The sequence below is a fragment of the Vulpes lagopus genome, chromosome 19, assembly GCF_018345385.1.
Source record: "Vulpes lagopus strain Blue_001 chromosome 19, ASM1834538v1, whole genome shotgun sequence".
In the NCBI taxonomy this organism is placed as follows: Eukaryota; Metazoa; Chordata; class Mammalia; order Carnivora; family Canidae; genus Vulpes; species Vulpes lagopus.
In genome coordinates, this window is record NC_054842.1 from 7,653,252 (window position 1) to 7,679,086 (window position 25,835).

The 25,835-nt window shown below is 46.1% G+C and overlaps 1 protein-coding gene across 2 annotated transcripts in view; it reads left to right on the plus strand.

The window, feature by feature from the left end:
* Nucleotides 1–25,835, plus strand: part of ITGA9 (integrin subunit alpha 9) — a 337,293-nt gene that overhangs the window by 51,058 nt on the left and 260,400 nt on the right. For both annotated transcript variants that reach the window (XM_041733738.1, XM_041733739.1), the window contains exons 8-14: nt 1,621–1,689; nt 6,220–6,357; nt 8,884–8,989; nt 10,182–10,276; nt 14,325–14,415; nt 17,196–17,241; nt 24,100–24,254. In XM_041733738.1, coding sequence (XP_041589672.1) covers nt 1,621–1,689; nt 6,220–6,357; nt 8,884–8,989; nt 10,182–10,276; nt 14,325–14,415; nt 17,196–17,241; nt 24,100–24,254 — 700 coding nt within the window. The remainder of the gene's footprint in view (nt 1–1,620; nt 1,690–6,219; nt 6,358–8,883; nt 8,990–10,181; nt 10,277–14,324; nt 14,416–17,195; nt 17,242–24,099; nt 24,255–25,835) is intronic.

A 25,835-nucleotide genomic window follows, 5' to 3' on the forward strand; every position in this document is an offset into this window, starting at 1 on the left:
CATGAGTCAGGAACCTAAATTTTTAACAAATTCCATAGGTTCTCTGATAGAAAAATCTGAACAAAGGAATAATAGTTGTACCTGAGGCAATAGGGTGGACCTGGGATAGAGTATGGCGATATGTCTAGGGGCTCAGAGAAGTGGGGTCTGGATTTTAGAGATGGACCAAAACTACTGTTAATTGGAGACTTGAGCCAGCATGTCAGTCTGGCCAGCTGACTGGGCTTTACAGGTACATCATGAGAATCATTTCCCCAGATCCCCGTGGGTAGGAGTTAGGAACCGTAGCTCTCATTTCTGGAATTTGTACCTCCCCCCTCCCTGCTACCACTGGTGCTAGGGAGAAAGGATCTTTGAGAATGAAACCAGATAAAAATGCAATGGTACTGAGCAGGGGGAGGCAGGCAGATGAATCTGATAATGTCAGGAGAGAGGTGGGTCCTTCAGGGTCACACAATTTCCTCTACATGGTGGAGGGAAGAAGCATCAGGAGCTGATAATGTCACCGGGGAAAGAAGCTGCCTGCATGTGACCAGGCATCTCTAGCATTGTTAAAAGTGCCTGCCTCCTGGGTCACAGCCATGCAGATGCCTCAATGCTTCCTTTTCTCACCAGTTACACAAACTTTGATCTGATTGGTGTTTTCTCTGCATATGCTTGTGATAGTTTCAAGATAGTCAAGTCTTAGGATGAGAACAGTATTTATAACTGATAGAACCAGACAGAGAGAATCCTGGACTCAACTAACAAAAAAGAACCTGAAAATGCTTCTTTCACTTGGATCACATGAGAGGTGCTGGGGAAACTGGTTATAGTTGACAAAATTGCTCAACTATAACCATTCCCGGGAACCCTAGAATAGACCTCTGGCCTGCAGGATTATTTGTTTCTGGTGTCAGGTCATAAACACATTCTCACTAAGGTAGAGGCTTCTTACCCTCTAGGAGGGTCCCCTACCCTGGTCCTCATGGGACACTTCCTATAAGATGCAACTTGAAAAAGAACTTCCATAGTCTTGGCATTTGGGAAGTCCTTTGTGAGTAATCCTTCCTTGTGGTAGCGATGCATGGTGCATACTGAAGGCTCTCAAAGTCCTGCAGTAGAGGAATTGATTTAATGTTTAAATCTGGTGTCTCCCCAACTAAACTCCTGTTTACTTAAGCAGATCGTAAGGCTCTGATATTCTGTGGAATCACTTTGGAAAACTGCTCTGTCTGAAACACTCCCTTCCATTCCTCTGTCTTCCATTGCTCTACCTGCAGCAGCTCTAACTCTTAGGAATGAAAGAAATATTTCAAGGAAGAAAATGCATACTTCATCCAAGAGTTGAATTGTTTATTAGTAATTTGTAAGCTCCTTGGACCATATTGCGCATGGCTTCCATGAATGGTGTGGTTCAGGAGCAGAGGGTGTGATTTCTGCCTTGGAATTGAAGGACATTCTTTTTACAAAGTTGGTAAAGTGCAGGGAACGCTGACTTCTTAATTGTCAGCTAATTTAAGTGCACTTGCCCTGTGCCTCATTGGCCTTGATTTAAGTAGGACTCTCAGGAGGATGCTGGTAAATATCTTTGATCCTGGCTTCTATCTTAACTAGATTTTTTTTTTTTCCATTCTGTAGGTTTATATTTTTAGAGCTGATCGAAGATCGGGCACATTAATTAAGATTTTTCAGGCATCAGGTAAAAAGGTGAGATTCTTGACACTGTTATCTTCTTTTTTGCTTATGAGATGTCATAATGTGGGAATCAGTTCATTTTTTTAGAAAATTGGTAGAAAGGTCCTACCTGGGCCTTAAGTTTGTATGGTGGCTCCGCATGCAGTTGCCTTAAACTCCTCAGCATTGTGTGTAACCTGCAGATTGTGGAATTCCTGCTTGATTAGGACATAGGAAGCAAGATGCATTTGGACATGACCAAGTTACATCACAGAGTTCAAAATAGTTTCATAGTTCAGATACTCATCAAAATTATGACTCGCGGGGTCTCTCTGCCTTTTGCTACCTCTCCTCCATCTGCTGCTCTCTTGTACCTTACACATCAACACCCCAGAGATCACAGTTTAGTACGGTGGCAAACCCATGATAGCTAACTAAGTAGGCACGCAGGCAAATGGCTCTCACTCTCCCTGTGTCCCTGGCCCAGCACCATTCCTCCTCATCCTGAGCTCCCTTCCACCATCGTCACAGGGACTATTGTCACACAGAGAAACCAAAAAAAAGTCACTCAGCTCCTTTGGGAACCTGGAAATAGAAATAGCTTGGGAAGGCTGCCTTGAAATTAGTCCTGGGCAAGGTTGATCTGCTTGGGTTGTCTTGTCTTCATCCTGGCCCTAATTCTCTCTCCATTTCCTGCATGTTTCCATTATGCTGCACCATAGTCTGAAATTAAGGCAGGTAGAGAGTGCTTTGATTAATAAGCAGCATTTTTTTACAGGCTTATCAGTCCTGCACCCCTTAGTGTGGCTCAGACCAACAAGATTGTTGAGGGAGATTGGCTGCTCTCAGGGGACACATATTTGGGCTGGGAGGCCAACAAAGTAATTTGGAGGCTTGTCTTGGTGGAGGCCTCAGTGAGCTCTGGGAAGAAGCACAGGACCCCTGGGGCCTGGGAGGGAGATTCCAGGAGATAGGAGAATGTGGAAGGTTGTTTTACCTCCCGCCACCTTAAGAAAGGGTGAAAAGCGATTATTTCCTTTGTCGGGCAGGCTGTGTGTCCCAGCCCAGTGTGGGGTTAAACCTGCTCTCCTCCAGCCTGGCACCATTACACACTGTTCTGGTGGTGGATATTCTGATTTCCCCAAATCCCACTCACAAGTGGAATTCTCTTTCAATTTTAACAATGTTAACGTGTGTACTTGGTATAGAATTGTCATAATCCTTTCCATTAAAAAAAATGCATTACAAAATCAGTTTTGTGAAGTTTTCCCTGGGAACTGCACTGGCCTATGTTATTTTAACATTTCTAAAAACCCAAAGCAACAGCACTGGAAAAGGACTGTGAGCAATTCTGCAAAAAAGATTTTCCAGGCACCCCTGACAGTTCAACAAGAAGTAACTCAGTGCCATTTGTGAAAGAGCCCCAAAGAGCAAGTAGGATGTAAATGCTCCTAAGCCTAACATTTTTTATTTTTCTTACAAAAAAATAATAAATAGGTGAGTGTGTCTACTGTGGGAAACCCAGACCCCCACCTCTCCCCTGCAAACATACCTGGGCTTGACAGCATAAAATTAAAGGAACCGTCCCCCTCTCCCAGCTTTGCTGAGATATAATTGACCTATAGCACTGGGTGAACTTAAGGTGTTCAATGGATGATTTGATCCATCACAGTAAGGCTAGTTAACACACCCATCACCTCACATAAATACTATTTAAGGACTCTAATGTGATGTGTGGAGCTGGAGCACACCTGTCATCCAGTTTTCAGAGTATCTTCACGTTCATTTCCACCTGTGTCTCCATGCCTCCTGCCCACCACCCCCACCAGCCACCTGTGCCCAGGGTGGTCATCCTGGTATAATTAACAGCCTATAATTGTGCCCCCCTCCTTCTCAAAAACCTCCTGGTGCAAATGACAATTTACATGGCCACTCATCTGTGACTGGCTGTGGTCATGTTTCGGGCAACAGATTTAAGAGCAGGTGGTGGGAGAGGTCAACATTTGAGGAGCCACTTGGGCACACTTCCCGAGAACTTTACGCCATGGAGTCCAGGACAGACTGGTTTGCGTATCTGCTTGAATGTCCTTGTGATGTGTTGGGGCTCCCTGAGAGGGGATGGAAGGGCCAGGTGTTTCACCCACCAGTTCCATGGCTCTGTCACTTGTCACTTTCATTAGGGCTCTACTTGCCTTCACTTTGCACCATCCTAGGTAGAGTCATTCCTTTCTTACACCACTCAATCTTGCTCTCCCATTTTTTCTGGCTTTAACCCCGTCATAAGCTTTCTGATTTTGAAAAAGACGATCACTCTCTTTATACATATGATTCTGCTTTTTGCAAGAAGAAGAGAAATTCCAGTCTCTCTGACTTCTCCATTACTTCAGAGGGAAAGGACATGACCCCAGGCTTTCAAAGGATGTCTGTAGCTTTACCCCTGTGTCCGGAGCCACACACACACAGGGGAGGGTTCTGACTCAGCCAACCACTGGCCCTCTTCTGCTTTTTTCGGCCAGGATTTGGTGAGGTAGTCCTGTCACCTGGCCTTACTCTAAAAACAAAACAAAATAAAATGAAACCTCAAAGTTCTGGGTTTTTTCGATTGACAGCCTTCATATAGTACATCTAAGAAATCATCAATATGTGCACAATCCAGATGTTAATATAGACACACATCCCTGTATTTCCAGACTTATGGGAGAATTCTGATCAAGGAACACCCTCCCCCCACCCCTGAAAGCATGTCATTGCCATATAGGAGTTTTATTAAGTTAACAGGGTATCTGAAGTGTTTATATGTCAGAACTTAGATAGGAAACTTCATGTTCAGGGATTTCTGATTGAACATTGATAAAGATGCCAAGTTAAATAGCCCATTGGAATGAAGCACATTGTTCCCATGGGGCTCAGCCAGAGAGAACAGCTAGCAGCTTTGGTCCTCGGGGCCTTGTGTGGGTCTTACCAGCTTGTTTGTTTGCTTATTTTACTAAAGTCCAGATGGAAAGATCGGCAAGGCCACCGAATTAGTGACTGGCAACTTGGTCTCAGCTGTGAATCCAGGCATTGCCCACATGCTTCTCCTTTGGGAATGGGCGGTGGTTGGGTGGGGTGGGTTGAGCACAAGTGGCATGTGACTGAGGAGGGGCGCCAGTCCCCCGGTTCACTGCAGGAAATGTACCGGAGTGCCCTCCACTCTCACACTCCCTGGGGCAGTAGCCAACAAACTGCAAACTGCAACTCCAAAAGAAAATGCTTGTTGCCATCAGCAGAACCAGAGGCCTTTTATTTGAAAACATTTATTTTAAAAGAATGGCTTTTTTTTTTTTTTTTTCTTTTCCCTTTCCAAGAGGTTGCAAACTGGCAGCCTTTAGAAAGGATGCAGCCTGTAAAACTTTGTTTGGCCTGCCCGGTATGTTTGGTTTTTTTATTCTGAACAAGTTGCTCACATTTTTTTAAAGATTTTATTTATTTATTCATGGGAGACACAGAGAGAGGCAGAGACATAGGCAGAGGAAGAAGCAGGCTCCCTGTGGGGAGCCCAATGCAGGGCTTGCTCCCAGGACCCCAGGATCTCGGCTTGAGCCAAACGCAGACGTTCAACTGCTGAGCCACCCAGATGCCCCCAAGTTGCCTGTGTTTTAAAAAGAGGCACCTCAAATACAATTTTTGATTTTTGGCTTCTCTTAAAAAGCAGGAAGGTTGGTCTTCTCTGGGTCAGCCTCCTTCATGACAGCAGTTGGCTGCGGCTGGGTAGGAGCGTGTCTAGTAGCTGGCTCTGTGGGCTCCTATTTGCCACAGTCTGTACCACTCATTGTTTGTTAGAGACTGAAACCAAGTGTCACTTGCCACCTGTGACCAACTTTACAATGTTACATGTTTTTTCTTATGGTTTTTCTGTCACCTGCCTGGATCCCTTTGGCATTTGGAGTTAAGACCCCTGATTTACAGTAATAGGCATTGGAGTAAGCCGTGATACTGGAAGAGCCACTGTAACCTGGTTGTGTTCCCTTATCCATTACATAGTCTTAGGAGTTGTACCTTTTCCTGTCATTGGAATTCATGCCTTCTTGGTTAGCTTTAGCTCTGAGCAGGCCCAGGGGAGGGGAATCTATTTCCCCATGTAGCATTTCTTTTCAAGCTTGCCTTATGTTACAAAATTTCATATTCCTACATGGTTGGCCCTGTCAGATGTCTGTTATATGAGGCACTTTTACTATGGTTGTAACCCATTTTGCAACCTCGGCTTGCATTTTTAAAAACCATACTGTATTCTCCTGGGATTGGTCCACTTGTTTTCCCCTTGGTAGGGTTCCAAGGAGGGGGCCTCTGAGCCTGTTAGCTTTGGTCTCATGTTGCCGGGGCCCCAGCATAGCTGCCAGGAGCCAGGGAAATCAGGCATTTCACCACTGGCCTGGGCCTTCTGGCTTATGGGGCAGCATAGCCTTCACAGCCTCTGAGGGGCTTGGGAGCAAGAGTTCCTAAAGCAGTGGGCTAGAGGAAAGTGAGGACCTCCTGTGTGAGGGCAGACACTGAACGCTTTGTTGCAACTCGACTTGGTTGCAGATGGGCTCTTACTTCGGCTCCTCCTTATGCGCAGTTGACTTGAACGCAGATGGCCTCTCTGACCTGCTGGTGGGGGCCCCCATGTTCTCTGAGATCAGAGATGAGGGGCAGGTCACCGTCTACATCAACAGAGGAAATGTGAGTACAGTGCTGGGCACTATGTGGATGAGTGTGTGTGGGGGGACATCTGTCCAGCAAAGAGTGACTGAGACCCTGCTGGGCTGGGCACTGGGCCCCATAACCCAGAGGAAGTGAAAACACTCGCTTCCTACCTTCAGAAAGCTCAACATTCCATTAATGGAAAGCTGTACACAGTGTTACCACTGCAAACATACAGGGGTTGAAAAAAATTGTAATGTCTGTTGTTTGATTTTGAGCGTCTATTATGTACCTGAAACTGTGCCTCCTGTTTTCCATAAAGGATTTCAATGTAATATCAGGGGTCCCATTTCTCAGATGCAAAAACGAGGCCCAGAGAGGTTAGATAATGTGCCCCCCATCACACAACTAGAAGTGGTGGGCTGGAATTTGAACCTAGGCCAGCTGGATCCCTGGGAGTTGTGCTACCTCCCTGGAAGTATCTATGCACATGCCCAAGGGGGCAGAGAAACCTCCTGGAGGACGCAATGGCTGGGATGAATCCGAAGGAGTAGGAGTTAGGCAGAGAGGCAGGGGTGGGCTGGGAGCTGGGCAAGTGGGATGAGGCATGGGGCAGTAGGACCACTTAGTTCTGGGGGGACCAGTGCAGTGGCCAAGAGCCATGATCGTGGTGCCCTTATCCTGCAGGACCATGAAAGGGGGGTGATGGTGTCAGAAAGATGTCTCTGCCCCTTTGCAGCTGAGTGGAGGATTGGGGGGAGAGAGTGGGGGAGTAATGCACAGTGGAGGTGGGAGACCAGTGAGAAAGCAGAATCTTTTCAGCATCTAGAATTAAGAATGTTCAACAAGAGAGTTAAATGCATCAATTTTGTCACCAAACATGAGAAAATGGTTATGCGGTAATCAGTGAAAAGCAGGATGAAAACTTGCTCTACAAACAACCTTTATAAAAATACACAAAATGCATAGAGAATGTTAATAACAGATCTTTGTGGGTGGTAAGCCTTGGATAGATTTTTAGTTTTATCTTTACTCAAAGAGCAAGAATGTAATTCTTTCATGGTAAAAAAAAAAATACACTTTTAAGTGGTGACCAAGATGCTAGTTATCCTAGTTGGATAACTAATTCAATTGGAGGGGACAATGGTGTTTAACTATAGGTGGGCAGATGTCAGAAAGAAAGGGCAGCCATGTGAAGGGGAGCCAGGGAATGTTAGAGCTGTGGGCTTTCTCAGATGCTTGTAAACTCTTTTAAGGAAGTGAATCTAAAACCTGGGACCGAAGATACTTCCTGGTACCTCCTGCAGTGATGCTTGGCACTTGCAGCCCCCTTGACATTCCAGGAAAGGGACAGGCTGGTGTGGGGAGAAATTAGGTGGTCATTATGGAGATGAGCTCAGCAACAGTCAGTGGCTGCTGGCTACTCTGTTTGTAGGAGAATGAAACATTCACATAGGTATGAACCTGTCAGACAGCAAGGTGATCAGCTCAATAGCTCAACAGTGTGTCTAAATCAGGGTGTGGAATCTTAGAGCAGGATAACTCCCCAGACAAATTGTGCCCACACATTCCAACACCCAACCAATGTATCTTAATGCCTGTGTGGCTTCCCTAAGTACAAGGGTAGTATATCTGTTGAATCTCCCTCTCTTTGATGAATGATTATGAAGCAGTGCAGAGGAATGGGAAAATGGTGACTTTGGAGTTAGATGGACCTGGATCCTGGGTTTTCCACTTTCTAGCCTGTGCAATATGGACAAATAACTTAAAATTAGTGGTTCAGTTTCCTCATCTGTAAAGTGGGGGAGCCACGAGGTCTGATCTAAAGCCAGACACTCCTTGGGATGGCTTGTGGGTGTGCAGTGAGTCCAGGGTACCTCTATGCCAGGGCAGATTTAGACATTCTTATGCCTCAAAATCTCAGATTGCACTTTAATACTCTGATACTGACATGTCAGTGATTTGGGGTAGAGTGGGTATCCTCAAATGGCTTTTACTGCCACCATACACCATTAGCTCCCTCCCTTTGTTATCTGGTGTTTGCTCGAGAAATGCAAATCTGAGTCCAACGAGAACAGGCATGGTTGTGTATGCCCCCCACCCTGGCCAAGAACTACTGGGTGTTGGATTACTAATCACACGTACCTTATAAAGCAACTTTGTACTAAAAGTCACAGAAGAGAAAAAATAGAAATATGCTTGCCCATGTAAAACAACTTTGCAGAGGAAAAGGTCAGGGCAGTTGAGAAGATTCAGTGGTGATAGGTATGTAGGTAGGTGGGTTTATGGAGTGTCAGGACAAGGGAGAGGTGGGGTCGCTGGTCACTGTGAGAATCCTCTTCCCTCTAAAAGGCATCTCAGGCTGTGGGAATCTTTCCTGCTGCACAAGTGAAAGGAACTCCTTTTGCCATAACGAAAGAGAAGTTTAGGTGCCTGCAGTCCTGCCTGGGTGTCTCCTGTTGATGGGTACACTTTCAGGGTGACATTCGGAGCTTTGTTTGTTTGTTTGTTTTTCGGTTCTGTTTGTGTTTTGTTTTCCACTTTTTCCTCCATCCTGCTTCCCAGGGAGCCCTGGAGGAGCAACTGGCCTTGAGTGGTGATGGCGCCTACAACGCACACTTTGGGGAGAGCATCGCCAGCCTGGGTGACCTTGACGACGATGGGTTCCCAGGTCAGTGAGCTTGCACCTGCCCTCTGGCTTCTCCCTGACATGATGTGCTGCTGGATCTGCCTGCCTGCTTGGAAGGCCCCCGTAGGGAGGGCCGCCCTTGGAGAAGATGTGCTCCATGCAGGCACTCAGGGCTGGGCTCTGCTTCTGTGCGGTAGCTTCTTGTCAGCCCGGAATTCTTGGCTGAGTGTTGCGGTGCGAACGCACCTGGGGCCGGGCCGCCGGGGCTTCTTGATGCAGACGTGTTTGAGGAAGTGGAACCAGCTTTCTCCTGCTACCAGCCCTCAATCTGAGCCTCTCTGGCTCTACGGTGTTGTTAGTACAACAAATGAGGGATGACTGAGACATTCTCAGCCGTGAGAGCGACAGCAAGGGGATAGTCTTGCATGTGTCCCTGCAGAGAGGTTGCAGCTGTGTGCACCCAGTTTCCAATTCTGTCTGGACTGCAGATACCTTCACAGTCTCTTGGTTCCTGTTTCTGGCCTGTTCAGTGCCCCCCCTGCTTACTGTATATGCAGTAGATGGACATCAGGACCTGTGGGAGCCATGTCTCCGGGGTGATGGTTGTGGTAGAAGACAGGCTGGGGGGCAGCTCTTGCCTCAGGCCAGACATCCAGGCTCCTTTGATACCCTCAAGCCCCTGGCCACAGAGGGCCTCTCGAGGTCATGTGAGCGTATGCCCCTCACCCTTGACCTCACTTCTGTAAACACATGACTTTTATTAGAAGCAGAGGGAAGAAAGTCAGGAAGATCTCAGCTTTGTTCCAGGGTTGTCAGTGTGTGAGGGTAACAATTTTTGTGTGGGGGGGTGGAAGTGAGTGCCATCCTGTACCAGTCCCTTCTCCAGGAACAGAGTTGACTTTTTCAGGCAATAGCCTTAGTTTATGGAATTCCCCTCTCTGACAGAAATTTGGGTGAGTGGTTTCTATTTGCATTTCTTTTATTGGGTGAGTCAATGATTTTTTTTTTTTTTCTGTGAGAATGAGGTAGGAACTTTTCTGGAAACTAAACCCTCACAGCTTCAATAATTTTCTACTTTTTTTCCTGCTAAGAGACTGGGTATCTAGTTTAATGCCTGAGCAACCAGCGACCAAAAAATTTCTGGTGTGGAGGGACCCAGATGATGGCAGGAATTAGGAAAAGTCCTTGTGTTACTCCATGTGGCTTTCTAACCAAAAGCTGTTTCTCTCCTCAGATGTGGCCATTGGTGCACCCAAGGAGGACGACTTCTCAGGGGCCGTCTATATCTATCATGGTGATGCTGGCGGGATAGTCCCTCAGTACTCAATGGTAATTGCTGTGAGAATGACATGGTAACTGTCCATACATTCATCTGACAAACACGCAGGGAACCTTTAGTCTGTGCCACACCACCCTGGGGTACAGAGGAAAACACAACATGGTTTCTATGACTTCAATCTTCCCGCCCTCCAGGGAAAGGCAGAGACCACTGGTATTGCTTATTAAGTATAAAAACATATTCAGAGACTTCCAAGTTTGCTCATGGTCAGGGATGCATCCTGCCTGGGAAGGATTACATCCCCATCCTTACCCGCAGTTTGAGTTATTTCTTGCAGAAAAAGAGGCTTTCCTTTTTTATTGTTAGTTATCTATGCAAGCTTAAGGATTATGTTGTAAAATTTAATTTAGAGACACAATGGTCCACAGGGTAGGGGCTTGAAGGCTGTCATGGGGCTGATTGTTGTAATTGGCATTGAAATGAGGAGCTGGTCAAAGCTCTGGCCTTGAGCCCCAGACTTGGGAACGTGGAAGTGGTGAGTTGTGTTTTTTTGCCATATCAGCTTGGTGTTCAGTCTTGCTGATGTGTCCAGCCCAACCCATGGGAAAAAAGGAAGTCACTCTCTCGATAGAAGCATCGTCAGGATATTTGTGGATGTCTCTGTCTAGAGTGGCACAGGCCTGTATCATTCTCCCAGTGAGTGGGTCAATGACAGGAAGGGATTTGAGCACAAGTTGAGAAATTTTCAATCAGCAAATATTGATCTATTGAGTGCTTCTTAGGTGCTTACCACTTTCTACTCATGCTTTTATTTCTCATCACAAAAAAGCTGGTCTCATATCTTGATTATCTCTAAGGAAACAACTTTTAACTGAGTCGTGTTCTTTTTTTTTAAATAAATTTATTTTTATTGTGTTCAATTTACCAACATACAGAATAACACCCAGTGCTCATCCCGTCAAGTGCCCCCCTCAGTGCCCGTCACCCATTCACCCCCACCCCCCACCCTCCTCCCCTTCCACCACCCCTAGTTCGTTTCCCAGAGTTAGGAGTCTTTATGTTCTGTCTCCCTTTCTGATATTTCCCACATATTTCTTCCCCCTTCCCTTATATTCCCTTTCACTATTATTTATATTCCCCAAATGAATGAGAACATATAATGTTTGTCCTTCTCTGATTGACTTACTCCACTCAGCATAATACCTTCCAGTTCCATCTACGTTGAAGCAAATGTGGAATGTGTTCTTCTAAAATATTCTACAACTGTTTTATAAAATGAAGTATTAGTAAAGTGTCCTGTTCATGTGCCGAAGTCTCTAGGTAAGAAAGAGACTTTACAAGCTGATTTTAAGAGCCAGTACATAAATGTAAGTTCAATTTGTGCATTCATAATTGTTCTTCTTGTAGTAAATACAAGTAAGCTGATTAAAGGTTAAGGGTTGGCTTCCAGCATCCTCTGTGTTGGGGCCAGCCCAGCTCAGTAACTCCCACATGAGGCAGACGGCAGAGAGGAGGGACTGCTCTGCTCTCTTTTTTTCTTTAGTTCTTGTCATAGTCCTGTGAGATGGTGTCCTTATTATCCACAGTGTCTTTATGACATGCCTCCAGCCCAGGGAGGGGACTTTTCTTGGCCAAGGTCTCCGGGTAGTAAGTGGCAGTAAGGCTACTGAAATTTTGCTTGTCTGACTCTCAACCTTTTCTTATAACACGCCCACAACTCCACATGGGAGGAAGGAACACTCAGGGAAGCTCAGTTGGAAAACTTAGAAATCTGGAAACTGATTTTGTTCTGAAGCACACGTACTCCGAGGGCCATGGGTCTACTCTTCCCATTAGAAATGAATCATGGTGACAGTAAGCTCTTAGGTGATTCAGCCAATGTGGCAGGAGGAAGAAGGCTTCGGGAGCTGGTTGGGGGCCACATCCATGTCATGAGACCTGTTGTGGTCTGACTTAGGGACCCTCTTCACAATGTGACAAGCGGGAAGTCATCCAGGGAGCCCGGTCCTTAGGCAGCTGCCGAGGTCACCGTCCACGCATCCTCTTGGAAGCTTGTTCCAGGACCTTGGAAGCAAATCACACGGAGAAGCAACCTGTCAGAGACCCCTCACTTTCCCTCCTCCCGGTGCCCTCCAGTGTTTTGTTATGTTGCTGGGTGGAATCCCTGCAGAGAACTGAAGTACAAATTTTGTGGTTAACATGGAGTGTCTCTAGTAGGAAGCGGGGATCAGCAGCTGGACCCTTCCTGCCTCTGTCAGCATGCTGGCAGGCTTGTTAGCTTTGACAAAGAGAAGTGGTTTGGGGCACTTTAAAAAAAAAAGAAAGAAGCAGCTATGCTTATACTTTTCCAAGCTGCTAATATGTATACAATAAGGTCAGTGATTTAAAAGGAAAAAGAAAAATCCTTTAACGATAGATTCTTCAGGGCTGGGGTCCAGACAGAGCTGGCATTGTGTGGGTGAACCAGAGGAAGAAATCAGAAACAGCTCTGGGCAAAGGAGTTGCTTTTCTTTGGCCCAGACTGGTATTATTTCTGCCGGAGAAATTGTGAGATCAGGGCTGAAGTGCGTCCACATTACTCTTTAACTCATTCCTCTTTCTTGAGTTCACCATGAGAAGTGTTGATTTTAAGATCCTTGTGTGCCTTTCTCAAATTGAGAGCCCCCCGGGGTATGTCGTGGCGGCCCCTGTGATCCTTCTCCTGCCGTAAGGACACTGCCTGTAAACCTGGTCAAGCGGAGGTTTTCCAAGGCTCCTGGTTTTCATTTAGAGTTATTAGCACCGAGCAGACTTATCTTCCTGGCTTTATGGCCTAATGGCCTGCAGATGTTAAGCCCGCATCGCCACCCCCAAATGGACCACCCCTTCACTCTTCCCCCTTGTCCCAGCCACAGCAGAGCTCAGACAGAAATGCAGACCCAGGGCAAGCTGCTGCTAGCATGTTAGACTGCGGAGCTGAGCTGGTTTGCCTCAGAATGTGGCTTTTAAGAAATAGACATATGTACATGTTTGTTTAGCCAGAGCCATGTGGGACAGGAAGCTCTGCCTGTTAGCAAGAAACATTTCTTGAGTGTTTGCTACAGTGTTGGGATTTGTACTATGATGCTTGCTCCTTTTCTGCTGGATGACTTACCTGAAGATGGCAAGTGGAAGGTTAATCGCAGTAATGGGCTCCTGGGAGGGGCTGGGTGGAGGTGGTCCCTGGCATCTCCCTCTGCAGATCCTATGGAAACTCCCCTCTCCCCCTGCTCGTGACTTTCCTGCAGGGTGACTCAGGAAGGAAAAGGATGAGGAAAGAAAGTCCAAAGTGAGCCCCCTGGATATCTGTAAACCTGGTTCCGACAGGGATTGTGCTGTATGGTATGAAAACAAAGCATTTTTCTTGTCATCCAAAATGAGGGCATTGGGAGGTAAGCCTCCCCAAAGAGACTGTATAAACAAAGGGAAGAAGGAATGGGTCAGATCCCAGGAGATGGGACTTTTCTGATTCAGGAAGTTTGATATCTTTTGAGGAACTGTGCCACGCAGACATCGATGAATGACAAAAGCCGGTTGTACATAAATAGCCCTGAGCCAATGCAGCATGTGTTAACATAGGTTAACCTTGATGATGAATAAAAGTGCAGATGTCCCTTGGTAGAGCTGTGCACTCTAACTGCTTGACTGGGGGGCTGCTTTTTAGGGAAGAGGGTGGCTTCAGCTGATTAATTTGGATTTCTTACAGTTTATAGAAGGTTCAGGACCATGGAGCTCCAGATTTACTAGATGGAACAGCCTTATCCTGGGAGGCTAGGGCCCAGTGCTTGAGCATCTGCCTTTGGCTCAGGTCCTGATCACAGGGTCCTGGGATCAAATTCTGCATTAGGCTTCCTGCAGGGAGCCCGCTTCTCCCTCTGCCTATGTCTCTGCCTCTCTGTGTTTCTCATGAATTAATAAATAAAATCTTAAAAAAATAAACAAAAACAAATCAGAATTACAATTTTCCCTTTCCACAACTTGAGGACCCAGTGTCCTACAGAAGCTGCATAGAAAAGTCACAGGTTTTATTTATGACTGTGGTCCTATTTGGTGACTCAATTTCTCTATTATCTGTTTCAGAAACTGTCTGGCCAGAAGATAAGTCCAGTCCTGCGGATGTTTGGTCAGTCCATATCAGGAGGCATTGATATGGATGGAAATGGCTATCCTGGTAAGCTGTTTTTTCTTTTAAAAGCTTTGGAGATAAATGAAGATAAATACTTGAGGTAGAGTAATTTCCAATCTGGTTGAGCAGTGGTAACATCTATTTAGGATTAGGAAAATCCCCACAACAGAATGGGATGCTTTGCCTGGTATTTGATTTTACAGTGTTGAAGTTTATTTTGTGGCTTTAGAATGATCTATTCTGAAGGGTTGAAGGACCAAAAGGGTAGATCTTAACAGTGATTTCAAAAGAAACAGAAAAAGAAAAACAAAAAAATCATGATTTCTGTGGCAGTAGTTCTAATGAAGAAAAAAAGAAGTAGTCTACATTAAAAATGATAGCAAAACCTCATGTTTTCCTTGATATTTAACCATCTGAAGAGGTTTCTTACACTTCAGAGGGGAAAAATAACTGAGCAGCACCTTCCTCACCTTCTAACCCCTGCAAGAATATTGAAATATTTGGAGCAGAAAAGAAAAGCATGCCCTGTCCCTGATGGACAAAACAGACCTTCACCATTAAAGACTGGCTGCTCTGTCTTCAGGCTTAATTAATGCCTTGTGGTGGTTGAAGCTAATTGAATAAAAATGTACAATTTCCCACCTCAATCTCAAGTGTGTCTGGCTTAGGTAAAAAGGACTAGTCAGTGGGATGGTAGTTCTTCTGGGGCTTGAGGAGTGGGACGAGGTAAAACTAAGATGAGAATTTGGAAAAAATCCCAAATCATCCTGGAATTCAGAAGACATCTCCCTGATAGTAAGGGTCATCTTGCGGTCTTGAGGAAGTATTTCTGGCCACTTGAACAATGCCCCCCTGAAGGACCTCTGGCATCCAGTGCAGTGCTGTACGAGGGCACCATTGTTTGTAGTTTCACACAGGCAGCAGTTTTTTTTTTTAAAGATTTTATTTATTTATTCATGAGAGAGAGAGAGAGAGAGGCAGAGACACAGGCAGAGGGAGAAACAGGCTCCATGCAGGGAGCCCCACGCGGGACCTGATCCTCGGACTCCAGGATCACATCCCTGGCTGAAGGCAGCGCTAAACTGCTGAGCCACCTGGGCTGCCCCAGGCAGCAGTTTTGGTAATTTCTTATGGCTTTACAGAGCCAGGAGGAGGGAATAGGAAAGGGTCATTGCTGAAATTTTTGGGCCTGTGGACCATCATGGGTCTTCTTAAATCGGAGAAAGCAAGACTTGTTTTGGGTAATTTGTGGCCATCCTGAAATAATACCTTTTGTTGGTTTCATACTTTAACATATGCAAAATGCTTCCACATGCAGTAGATGTCTTATAGGTAGTGTGACAGGTAGGTGGAGATGGGGTGTCCCCCACTTTATAGACAAGGGTACTGAGCCACAGAAAACTTAGGGGACTGGCCAGAGGTCACATCTTGGTGGGCAGAGATGCACACACACAGTGAGGGGGTGTGTTCATGCTTCATGACGCATGTGAATTTCTTACCTTTATCTCTTTTTAAAGATTTATTTTTATTTATTAGAGGAAGAGAGAGAGAGCACAAATTAAGCAGGGGGAGGTGCAGAGGGAAAAGCAGACTCTCCCTTGAGCATGGAGAGCCCTAGATGGGGCTCGATCGGAGGACCCCGGGATCATGACCTGAGCCGAAGGCTGACCCTTAACCAACTGAGCCACCCAGGTGTCCCTGAATTTCTTACATTTTTCATAAAAGAAACAACAGATTCCTCAGGTTCTTTTATTTTCAGATATCTAGTCAACTCAAAAAGACTTGGAAAACAGCAAAATTAATGACCAGACCCAAATGCAGAAATTTTAGCAGCACTACAATTCATGGATTTGCTGTTTATTTTTCCTTAATGAGGGCACTGTATAGACTCGGGGATTCAGGTGCTTGGTTCTGTAAAGTGGTAACAGGAACCCCAGGACTAAAAAGTTTACTTTCAAGGGGAAGAAAGGCAGAGAGCTATTAGATGAGTATACACTTCCTAAATTAAAGTTACTTAAGAATAAACATTACTGGCTAACACTTGCAACTTGGTTGGTAGTATGCTAAGTATTTCATGAATTTTCTGACTTAAATATGTAATTTAACATAGTTAACATGTATTTAAATATCAAAAATATTATATTGAACAACTAATATTATGTTTAATAGATATTTAATAGATGTCTTCTTATTTAAATATTATGAAATGTTATCAGCTTTTGGAGAAGACACTAGGGATGATTACGTCCACGGTACAGACAAGGACACTGTAAGAGATTCTGAGGTCACACAGAATGAGGGGTGGAGCAGAGATGATTCACATGTTCTACAGAACCTAGAGCTTTTTCCAGGTCATTTAGTTTTAAGTCTCCATCTCTCTAATTCACTAGTGTCCAAAAGATACATAATATGAGCCACATATTTAATTTAATATATTCTAGTAACCACATGAAAAGATAAAAAGAAATAGGTGAAATTAATTTTAATAATCAATATAAAAGTTTTTGAGATCGTTTGTGGTTTTTGTACCAGGTCTTTGAAAACTGGTCTGTATTTCACCCTTGCTGGCCTGAACACATCTGAACCGAACCATTTCAGTTCAGATCAGACACATCTCAAGGTCTCAACAAGCCACACCCAGTGATTGGCTGCCACGTGGGACAGTGTGGCTCTAACTCTTACAAGATAATTGTATGACCCAGAGGAAGCCTGTCAGGGGTCCTAACCTCAGGGCTGGGCCCCCGTGGCTGTGGCCCTTGCCAGAGGTGGGTGGGGTGGGATGGGCTTCTACACATCTCTGAATGCTATAAACTTCTGGTTTTCAGATGTAACGATTGGAGCCTTCATGTCTGACAGTGTGGTTCTTCTGAGGTGAGATGTTTCCCTCTTGCTTTCTGGATTACATTCTTCATTGGTGAAGGCTAAAGTTTGGTGATGGGGTGACAGGGGGAGTTATTCACCGGTAGTCAGCAGTTCCCTCTGTCCTGTTCCTGGAGGCTGGGGGTGCTCGGGGAGTGGGAATGCTCTTTCTTTTCTTGTTCTCCTTATGCCCTGTTGCAATTTCCAGCTGGGGTGGGCCTCAAGTGGCTTGCAGCTATGAGATGGTAGCACCCTGGGGCTTGGGGTGGCTTTCAGCCCTAAGGGTTTTGCTTTTGCCATGAACAGCTGCTTCATTAATGTGTGTACACGATGTCATCGTCTCCAAGGGTACCAGGATACCCAGGGGCTCTGAAGCTCTGGCCTGTCCTAGCACTTCATCCCCACCTTGTCAGTGCCTAGATCCCCAGGGGCTGGGAGCCTCTTGCCCTGTGGGCAGCACTTCCTTGCCTGTGGAGGCAGAGATGAGGGATGGGAGCTTGGGCCCAGGGTTCCCAGAGCCCCTGGAGCCTGGATCTCTCCTACAAAAGCTGTAGGCTGCCATCCCACCATGAACCATCTCCAAGTATTTCTGTCTGTATGAGTCAGAGGAGGCGGAATTACCCTTTGGAGTGGGAGCCAGCTCTTCAGTTTTGTTAATAACCTGATGGCAGAACTTTCTAAAATAGACCAGTGGGATCTTGGAGCTGGAAGGGGTCCCAGAGGCCATGTAGTCGCACATCCCAGACTCTTCTCATTCAGCAGTGCCTTCCTGCGAGCCTCTGGCTCAAGGCACCGGGCCTTCGCCTGAGTGAGGCGCGCCTCGGGGCAGGAGCTTAGTCACTTCTGAGGGAACCAGTTAACCCCCAGCTAACTCAAGATGTTAAATTGTGAAGGAGGCAGAATCACCTTAGGTTAGGATGATGAACTCCAGGGCCAGGAGGCCTGGGTTCGAACCCCCATTCTGATGCTGGAAGGTGGGTTTCCCATGGTGAGTCAAGTAACCTGTTTTGCAGGGTTCGCACCCATTAAACAGGAGAACAGTAACACTTGCCTCACTGGGTTCATAGAATTCTGTGAGTTAGTACTACACGCAAATGCACAGAACAGGTAGGTGGTCAATAAATGCTAGCAGTTCTTAGATAACTTGGGCTGAATTTGCCTCCCTACAATTCTGCTTCTTGATCCTATGTCTTGCCCATAGCAGCCCTTCAGTATTGGATGGTGGCATGTGTGTCCCCAAGGCAGGGACCTCACTATTGCCATGATTGGGTCTCCCCTTCTTGATCCCCTCCCGCCTTGGGGGTTGGCCATTTCCTCTCAGGTAAAACAGCTTACAAGGCCACAAACAACTCAGGTGATACTTCGGAAGCTGGGCTTACCTGCTGCCTTTGTGGTGTCCTGTCCCCAAGCAGCTTGCTCTAGCTCGTCACAATTCCCCTGGATCAAAACACATTTTCCCTGCTCTCCCAGTTGAAAACAGGCACTCTTAAAACCAGGAGCACCTGGCTTAAGGTATATCCTGTAGATTCTGCTTTTTCATCATTCTTTTATTTTATAAGCTTCCAGCTGTGAGCTTCAACTCCAAAGGGGTTTTCTTTCTACTCTGTGGTGGCCTTCTCTGGGAGTTTTGCCCACACGTGGCTGTAGATGTAAAGTGGGGCAGTTATATGGAAGATGGCAGCCCCAGCCCCCAACTTGGGGTGGAAGTTGATTCTGGTGAGGGGAGATCATCCAGGCACAAAGGCAGGGTCCTTTGGAGAAAACGTCAGGGGTCACTTATCAAGAGAAGAGGCTTTAGGAGAGGGGCTGTAGGGCTCTGTCTAGATAAGGTTTTCAGCAGAAGGCCCTGATGGCTGGGGAGGAGTGTGGAGATCAGAGATCTGTTCCTTCATTTGTTCAGCTTATATCCTAGACCTGTTGTGGGCAATGATGTACCAGATCCCCTTGAAGAACAATTATACAAGTAACTAATATAACCAGTGTTTGGTTAAGTGCCTGCCTTATGCCAGGCATTGCTTAGGCACTCACCTGCATAATTAACTCTTTTTGGTTGTTTTCTTCTTCTTGTATTGAGGCATAATTCGCATATGGTAGAGCCTGCTGATTTAAGTACACTGCTTGATGAGTTTTCACCAGTGTATACGCCTGTATGACTACCACCTCTGTTAAGATAAAGAACATTTCCATCACCCCAGAGAGTTTCCTCCTGTCTCTTCCCAGTTATGCTGGCTACTGATGGACTACCTTTGGCCTCATTTTCATCACCATAGATCAGTTCTGCTTGTCCTAGAATTTCACAGAGATGGAATTATATGGTATACACTCTTACTTCTGGCTTCTTTCACTCAATACAGTGTGTTCAAGATTCATCTGTGCTGTTGTGTTGTTCAGTTCTTTTCCCCCTTACTGAGCAGTAGTCCACTGACTAAATATACTGTAGTTTGTTCTTCTCTTTTGTTGATAGAGCATAATTTTTTTAGAGAGGGGAGGGGCAGAGGAAGAGGGAGAGAGAATCTTAAGAGAGAATCAACCCTGAGATCATGACCTGAGCCAAAATCAAGAGTTGGATACTTAACTGACTGAGCCATCCAGGCACCCCAATAAAACATATTTTAATTCTTAGTTTTCTTAACAACTCCAGGACATAGATATTATTGCTATCATTCCCATTTTATAGATGAGAAAACTAAGTGACATTGAAATGTACTGATTTTACAAAGGAGATAATTAGAGACGGTGGTCAATACCATGAGGATAATAAAGCAGGGTTATGCTGTCAAGGGCACCAACCCACATCAAGCCCAGCAGAGAAACCACATAGTCCTGTTGGAGGTGGCAGCATGAGGCCAATGGTGCCCTTGACTCTGGCAGGTGTAGAGAAGTGAGGTGCAGAAGTCAGATCGCTGTGGGTGGGAGAGAGAAGGAGAAGCAAGAAAACAGATGGTGTAGTTTGACTCCTTTCCAGAAGCTTGGCTATAAAGGAGCAAATGGGATTGCCAGGTGGCTCAGATATTAAAGCCGAGAGTCTTTGAAACCTCTCCTGCTCTCCTGGGTCCTTTAGTGTCCTGCAAGAATCAGAAGTGGTTACCTTTAGCTTCATCCTCAGCCATACAAAGCTTGCCCTGACCCTACTCCTGTCTTGAGTCCTGAAGGGACAGAGGGAGACGGGGATGAGGATGAATGAGGTTTGGAGGGTCAAGGGACGGGGGGGATATGGGATGTGGTGTATAGGCTGTGAGTAGCAGGGGCCTTGTCTTTGAGCCAGGTCCCAAGATTGGAACAGGCGCAGGGCAAGGTTCAGCATGGAACATGGGTATGGGTGACTATCCCAGGTCTCTACTGGGAGTGTAAGGGACTCAGAGTACAGGGAAGGCCTTAAAGGCCAGTTGGACCCCCTTAGAGAAGGCACAGGGAGGAACAGGCAGAGAGACTGCTGAGTATGTCTGGTGGTCATTGGCAGTGGCATCTGTGGATAAAGTGCTGGACGTGGTTGAACAACTATGGGCAGGAAGGTGTGGAGATGTCAGCTGGCTAAGCTAGGTGGGCGTCTCAGGCTTGGCCTGGCTGACTGGAAAGTTAGGTAGACTTTGAGTCACCTCAGAGTTTGGGTGGGACCAGAAAAAGAAACCAAGCACGTGAATGCAGGTAAAACGCACCATTCCCATTCTTTTTTTTTTTTTTTTAATTTTTATTTATTTATAATAGTCACAGAGAGAGAGAGAGAGAGAGGCAGAGACACAGGTGGAGGGAGAAGCAGGCTCCATGCACTGGGAGCCCGACTTGGGACTCGATCCCGGGTCTCCAGGATTGCGCCCTGGGCCGAAGGCAGGCGCCAAACCGCTGTGCCACCCAGGGATCCCACCATTCCCATTCTTAAACATCCCAAGGAAGAGTGTCCAGATGTATATGGGTTTGAAATCCTTTGGGCTACTGTTAAGAGAAAACCTTGCTGATAATGGCTTTAAGGACATAGACCTTAATTAGCTGCCTGTTGGAGATGACTCTGGGGCTGGTTTAGTAGCTGCCATCTTCACCTGCCCACCTCTGTCTCTCCTGCAAGCAGCACTGCCTGCGCAGAAGGCTGGGGTGATGGGAGTTACACCACATTAGAGGGCACCCTGACTGGTTTTACTGGGAAGTAAATACAGGTGAAGTACCGATCTACCTTGACCTAGGAAGTATCATAAATGGAAATACATTTACTACCCTTGACCTCCCAAACATCATAGCTTAGTCTGGCCTATCTTAACTGTATTAGAACACTTATATCCACCTATAGTTGGGCAAAATTATCTAACACAAAGTCTATTTGATAATAATGTGATGACTGTCTCATGTAAATTGTTGAATACTGTACCTAAAGTAACACAGAATGGCCATGTGGGTACAGACAGGTTGTCAGTGTGCTGGTGATTCACCCTCATGATTGGTTGGCTGACCTTAAAAACTGTGGCCCCTGGCCAGTGTCACCACAGAATCATCCCGCATAGCACCAGGATGGGGAAAGCTCCAAACTCACAAATCAGAGTTCAGTTTCTACTAAATGTTTGTCGACCCATCATAAGGTTGCAAAATTGTGCAGTAAAACCGTCATAAGTCAGGGACTGTCTGTATCAGGATTTGAACTGTCAGAGTCATCAGAAAGAAGTATTCTAGCTCCCAGCTTTTAAAAAATAAAGTCTTGAAGGCATTTGCAGGTGCTGTCCTTAGGTACCCCTTTGCTTTTCTCACTGAGGCTGGCACATTTGTGGGCAGGACTGTGGGCTGGCCCAGCACTGCCCTTGGTGATTTTTCTCTCTCCGGTTAGCTCTGTGTTAGGGTGATAGACACCTGGTGCAGTGCCATTGGAGTTCAAAGGAAGTGATGAGAGAGTTTAGGAAAGCTTTCTGGGCTTTCCCTGGTCCAAAAACAGTTCTTGGAATTGAAACAGGCTCAAGGGCCTGATGTGATTGATGTTGGTGAGACATGCACCTTCTGAAGGCTCTTGTCCTCACTTGAGAGGATTCGGTCTTGATGGCCTCCATCGACGTCAGTTTGTTAGGCTTCTCACCTTGTCTTCTTTATGGGCTCTGCTGTGATGGGGGACCATGTGGCCTCCCCAACACAGTGGCCTCTGGGATGGTGAGAGGGGGTGAGGCCTTTCTTCCGTGTGGTGACCAGGCAGGATGTGCTCTGGGCAGGGTGGAGGCTCTCACAGGGCAGAGACTAGCTCTCCCTGGTGCCTCGGTCTGTTTGTAAAATTTTGGGCACTGCTGTGGTTTTCAGTCCCTTGGCCTGGAGTGACATTGGCACCCATTCAACACCTAGGGCTTTTGAACACTGATCCTGAGGATATCAGGGTGAATTTGCCAGAGTCCTAGTCCTTGAGGGGCCTGCAGGCTGGTGGGGCAGGCTTGGAAATTGATAATAAGTAAGATGAAGTGTGAATATAGTGCTGGGGCCATGGAGGAGGGTATCCACCTGCCAGGGGTCTTGGAGTTGGCCCCCTGGGAGGGGGAACATAAGCTGGCTGTTGAAGGGCACCTGGGGGCTTTATAGAGTGTCTGTTGGCATCTGTACAATCACATTGGCCAGGAGCAGACTACTTGTTTTCTGTGTTATTTATAGCATCTTCTAAGGATGCACCAGAAGAAAATTGGAAGGCCAGGACATTGGATTTCTTTCAGGCACTACTGTTGTCTGACTTCTATTGACCTTACAGCTGGATTTGCTCTGAAGGACTCACAGTTCCCTTGCACTTGTCACAACTCTCCCATTCTTGACCCACATCCATGGCAGGAGTGGCAGCAGTAAAGACCCTTCCCCCCATCTAGGCCCGGTGTCTCCTTCCTTCCCTCTTTTTCCAAGGTTCTCCTTAATACTTTCTTCTCTGAGAGTTGTGTTCCTTTTTCCCATCTGTCTTGTCACCGTAGGCGCTCTGTGGGGTCACTGTACACAAGAGAGGTCATTGTTCTCAAGCCACTAATGCTCCTTAATCTTGTTATATCACTCCAGTGGCATGAAGGCCTAGGCTACCTAGAGGTAAAAGGGTCTCTTTGTGAGGCCTGGAGGGGAGAAATTTAAGCCCTGGCTTAGGTGACCCATCCCTGAGCAGGTGTTTGCAATGAGAGCAGAATGGTGTGAGTCACTGTCAGCTTTTGTTGGCCAACCCTGGGGATCCACAGAAGGTACAACAGAGATGCTCTGCATCTATCAGGCACAGGGTTGGGGTGGTGATGGGGGTGGTGGTAGTCCATGTTGGTGGTAAGTGTGCAGATATTTATTAGGTTTCACCTGCTCCTGAGGCCAGGTGGGTTGATTTCTTCAGCTCTGAAGTGCCTGGGTGTTATCATCTGGGACTCTATTAATCAAGTTCTTTGAGAAAAGTACTTAATGAATTGAGAGGACTTAATGAAGGGGGGACATTTGACCCACTGGATGGGACCGGAAATCTGCCATTTGTGCTTACAGAGACAGCAAATGCTTCGGGGGGAATTCCTGATGGTGCATCTATTTCTCAAGTCCTGGCATCCTCTGTAGGAACTCCTCTTAAATATATTACTATCTTCCTAATAAAATGGAAATCGGAACTTAATTGGTGAAATTTTAAATAATCATCCAACATCTGGTGGTTCATTTATGGCTTCAACCAGATGTGTTTTATTAACAACTTACTAGCCTTTATGATTGGGAAGCTAACCATTAATTTATTAGGAAATAAGCCACTTCTAAGACCAGGAAAAAGCATTTACAGGGCACATTGGCCCTTCTCACGGGTTATTTCATGCTCTAGTAAAACGCTGGGCTGAAGGCCTAGGATTTCTCTTGCTGGCTTAGTTCTTGTTTGGTTCTGAGAGCATGTCTAAGTCACCTCCTTCTCTTGACATACAGGGCGAGACCCATCATTACGGTGGACGTCTCCATCTTCCTCCCAGCCTCCATCAACATCACAGCCCCTCAGTGTCACGATGGGCTGCAGCCTGTGAACTGCCTGAACGTCACCGCCTGCTTTAGCTTCCACGGCAAGCATGTTCCAGGAGAAATTGGTAATGAGCCACTGAGTTAGGGCTCGGGATGGCCATGTGAACTGGGGCGGGCTTGTGAGATTGTGGCTAATGATGGGTTCTTCTGGACTCTTTGCTCTCACTGTGCATTCTGGCTGGTTTTGCAGGCAGCAGACACACAGGCCAGACACCCTTTCCCTCTGTGGTTCCTGATTTTTTATGTTTCTGGGAGTTTCCCAATTTAATGTAACTTCCAGTTCTAGAACAAAGAATATGTGACCCCAAGAATCTTTCCCCCAGATGTGTGACCATACTGAAACCTCACGGGGCCACAGGTGTCACAGGCCAGTGGAACTTGTGGAAAGGTAGTGACTGGAGCCTGGTCCTTGCAGAACATTCCATTCAGTTAGAAAAAAGAAGTGGTGAGTCTTTGGAGGCTTCCCCTGAGCCTGCAGCACGAGCCAGATGTCAGGGCCTTAAGCCCTTTACTGTGGAATCTGAGAGCAGGGATGGATGGTAGGGTTGGGATGCTAAGTTTTATGAAGGCTTAGTCTTGCAAAAGAGAGCAAGCTGCTTTGTCGGCTTCAGATGATTGAAAAGAGACAGCTGGCCCTGCTGTTTCTCTGTTTGGGGAAGGCCAGCTTGCCAGCCCATCTCCAGAGACTGCATCAATTCCTGGAAGAGGATGGGATCAGTGTGGAGTAGAACTCAAGAGTGTGTGTGTGATCACCTGAAGGAAATGAATCTGGAACAGTTGTGCAGATTTTTAAAAAATATTTTATTTATTTATTAGAGAGAGAGAGAAGTGAGCATGAGTAGAGGGGGCAGAGAGGGAGAGAGGGAGAAGCAGGCTCTCCGCTGAGCAGGGAGCCCAATGTGGGGCTCGAGCCCAGGACCCTGAGATCATGACCTGAGCTGAAGGCAGATGTTTAACCGACTGAGCCATCCAAGTGCCCTCACTTGTGCAGATTATTAAGTGCTTTGTTTTTACTTGAAAGGCTGATTTAATAATAGAAAATAGAGTTCTAGGAAAATTAAAAAAATAAAAAATCAATAAGGACCTGACATAGTGCCTTTCTTAGACATTTTTAGAGTTAGGTGTCTATTCACAGTGGTTCCTGGATGCAGCAGTACCAGCATCCTCCAGGAGCTTGTTAGAAATGCAGAATCTCCGGCCTCACTCTGGATCTTAGAATCAAATCTGCATTTTAACAGGATTCTACAGGACCCATGTGCAGATTCATGCTTGAGAAGCACTGCTCTGGAGTGTGTGTGTGTGTGTGTGTGTGTGTGTGTGCACACCCAGAAGTACAGAAGTACACTTTCACTTGTGGTCTATTTCTCAGCTGCATATTGAATGTTGTACATTTAACAGTGTGCTAACCCTAGGCCAACAGTCTCACTGATACTTTATTTGATCTTCAGGTGGATTAAATAAGTTCAATAATCAAACTTTGAAGTTTTTCACTGAGATGTCTTTTTTTAAAAAAATTAGAAATTTCAAAACTAAATGTAAACACTGTGAACTCACGACTTGGTTAGTGAGAAAGGACTGACAAACACTTTATGGATAGCCCAATGAGAAAAAGATCATGCTCAGTGAGAAAGTACTTGCTCAGGGTC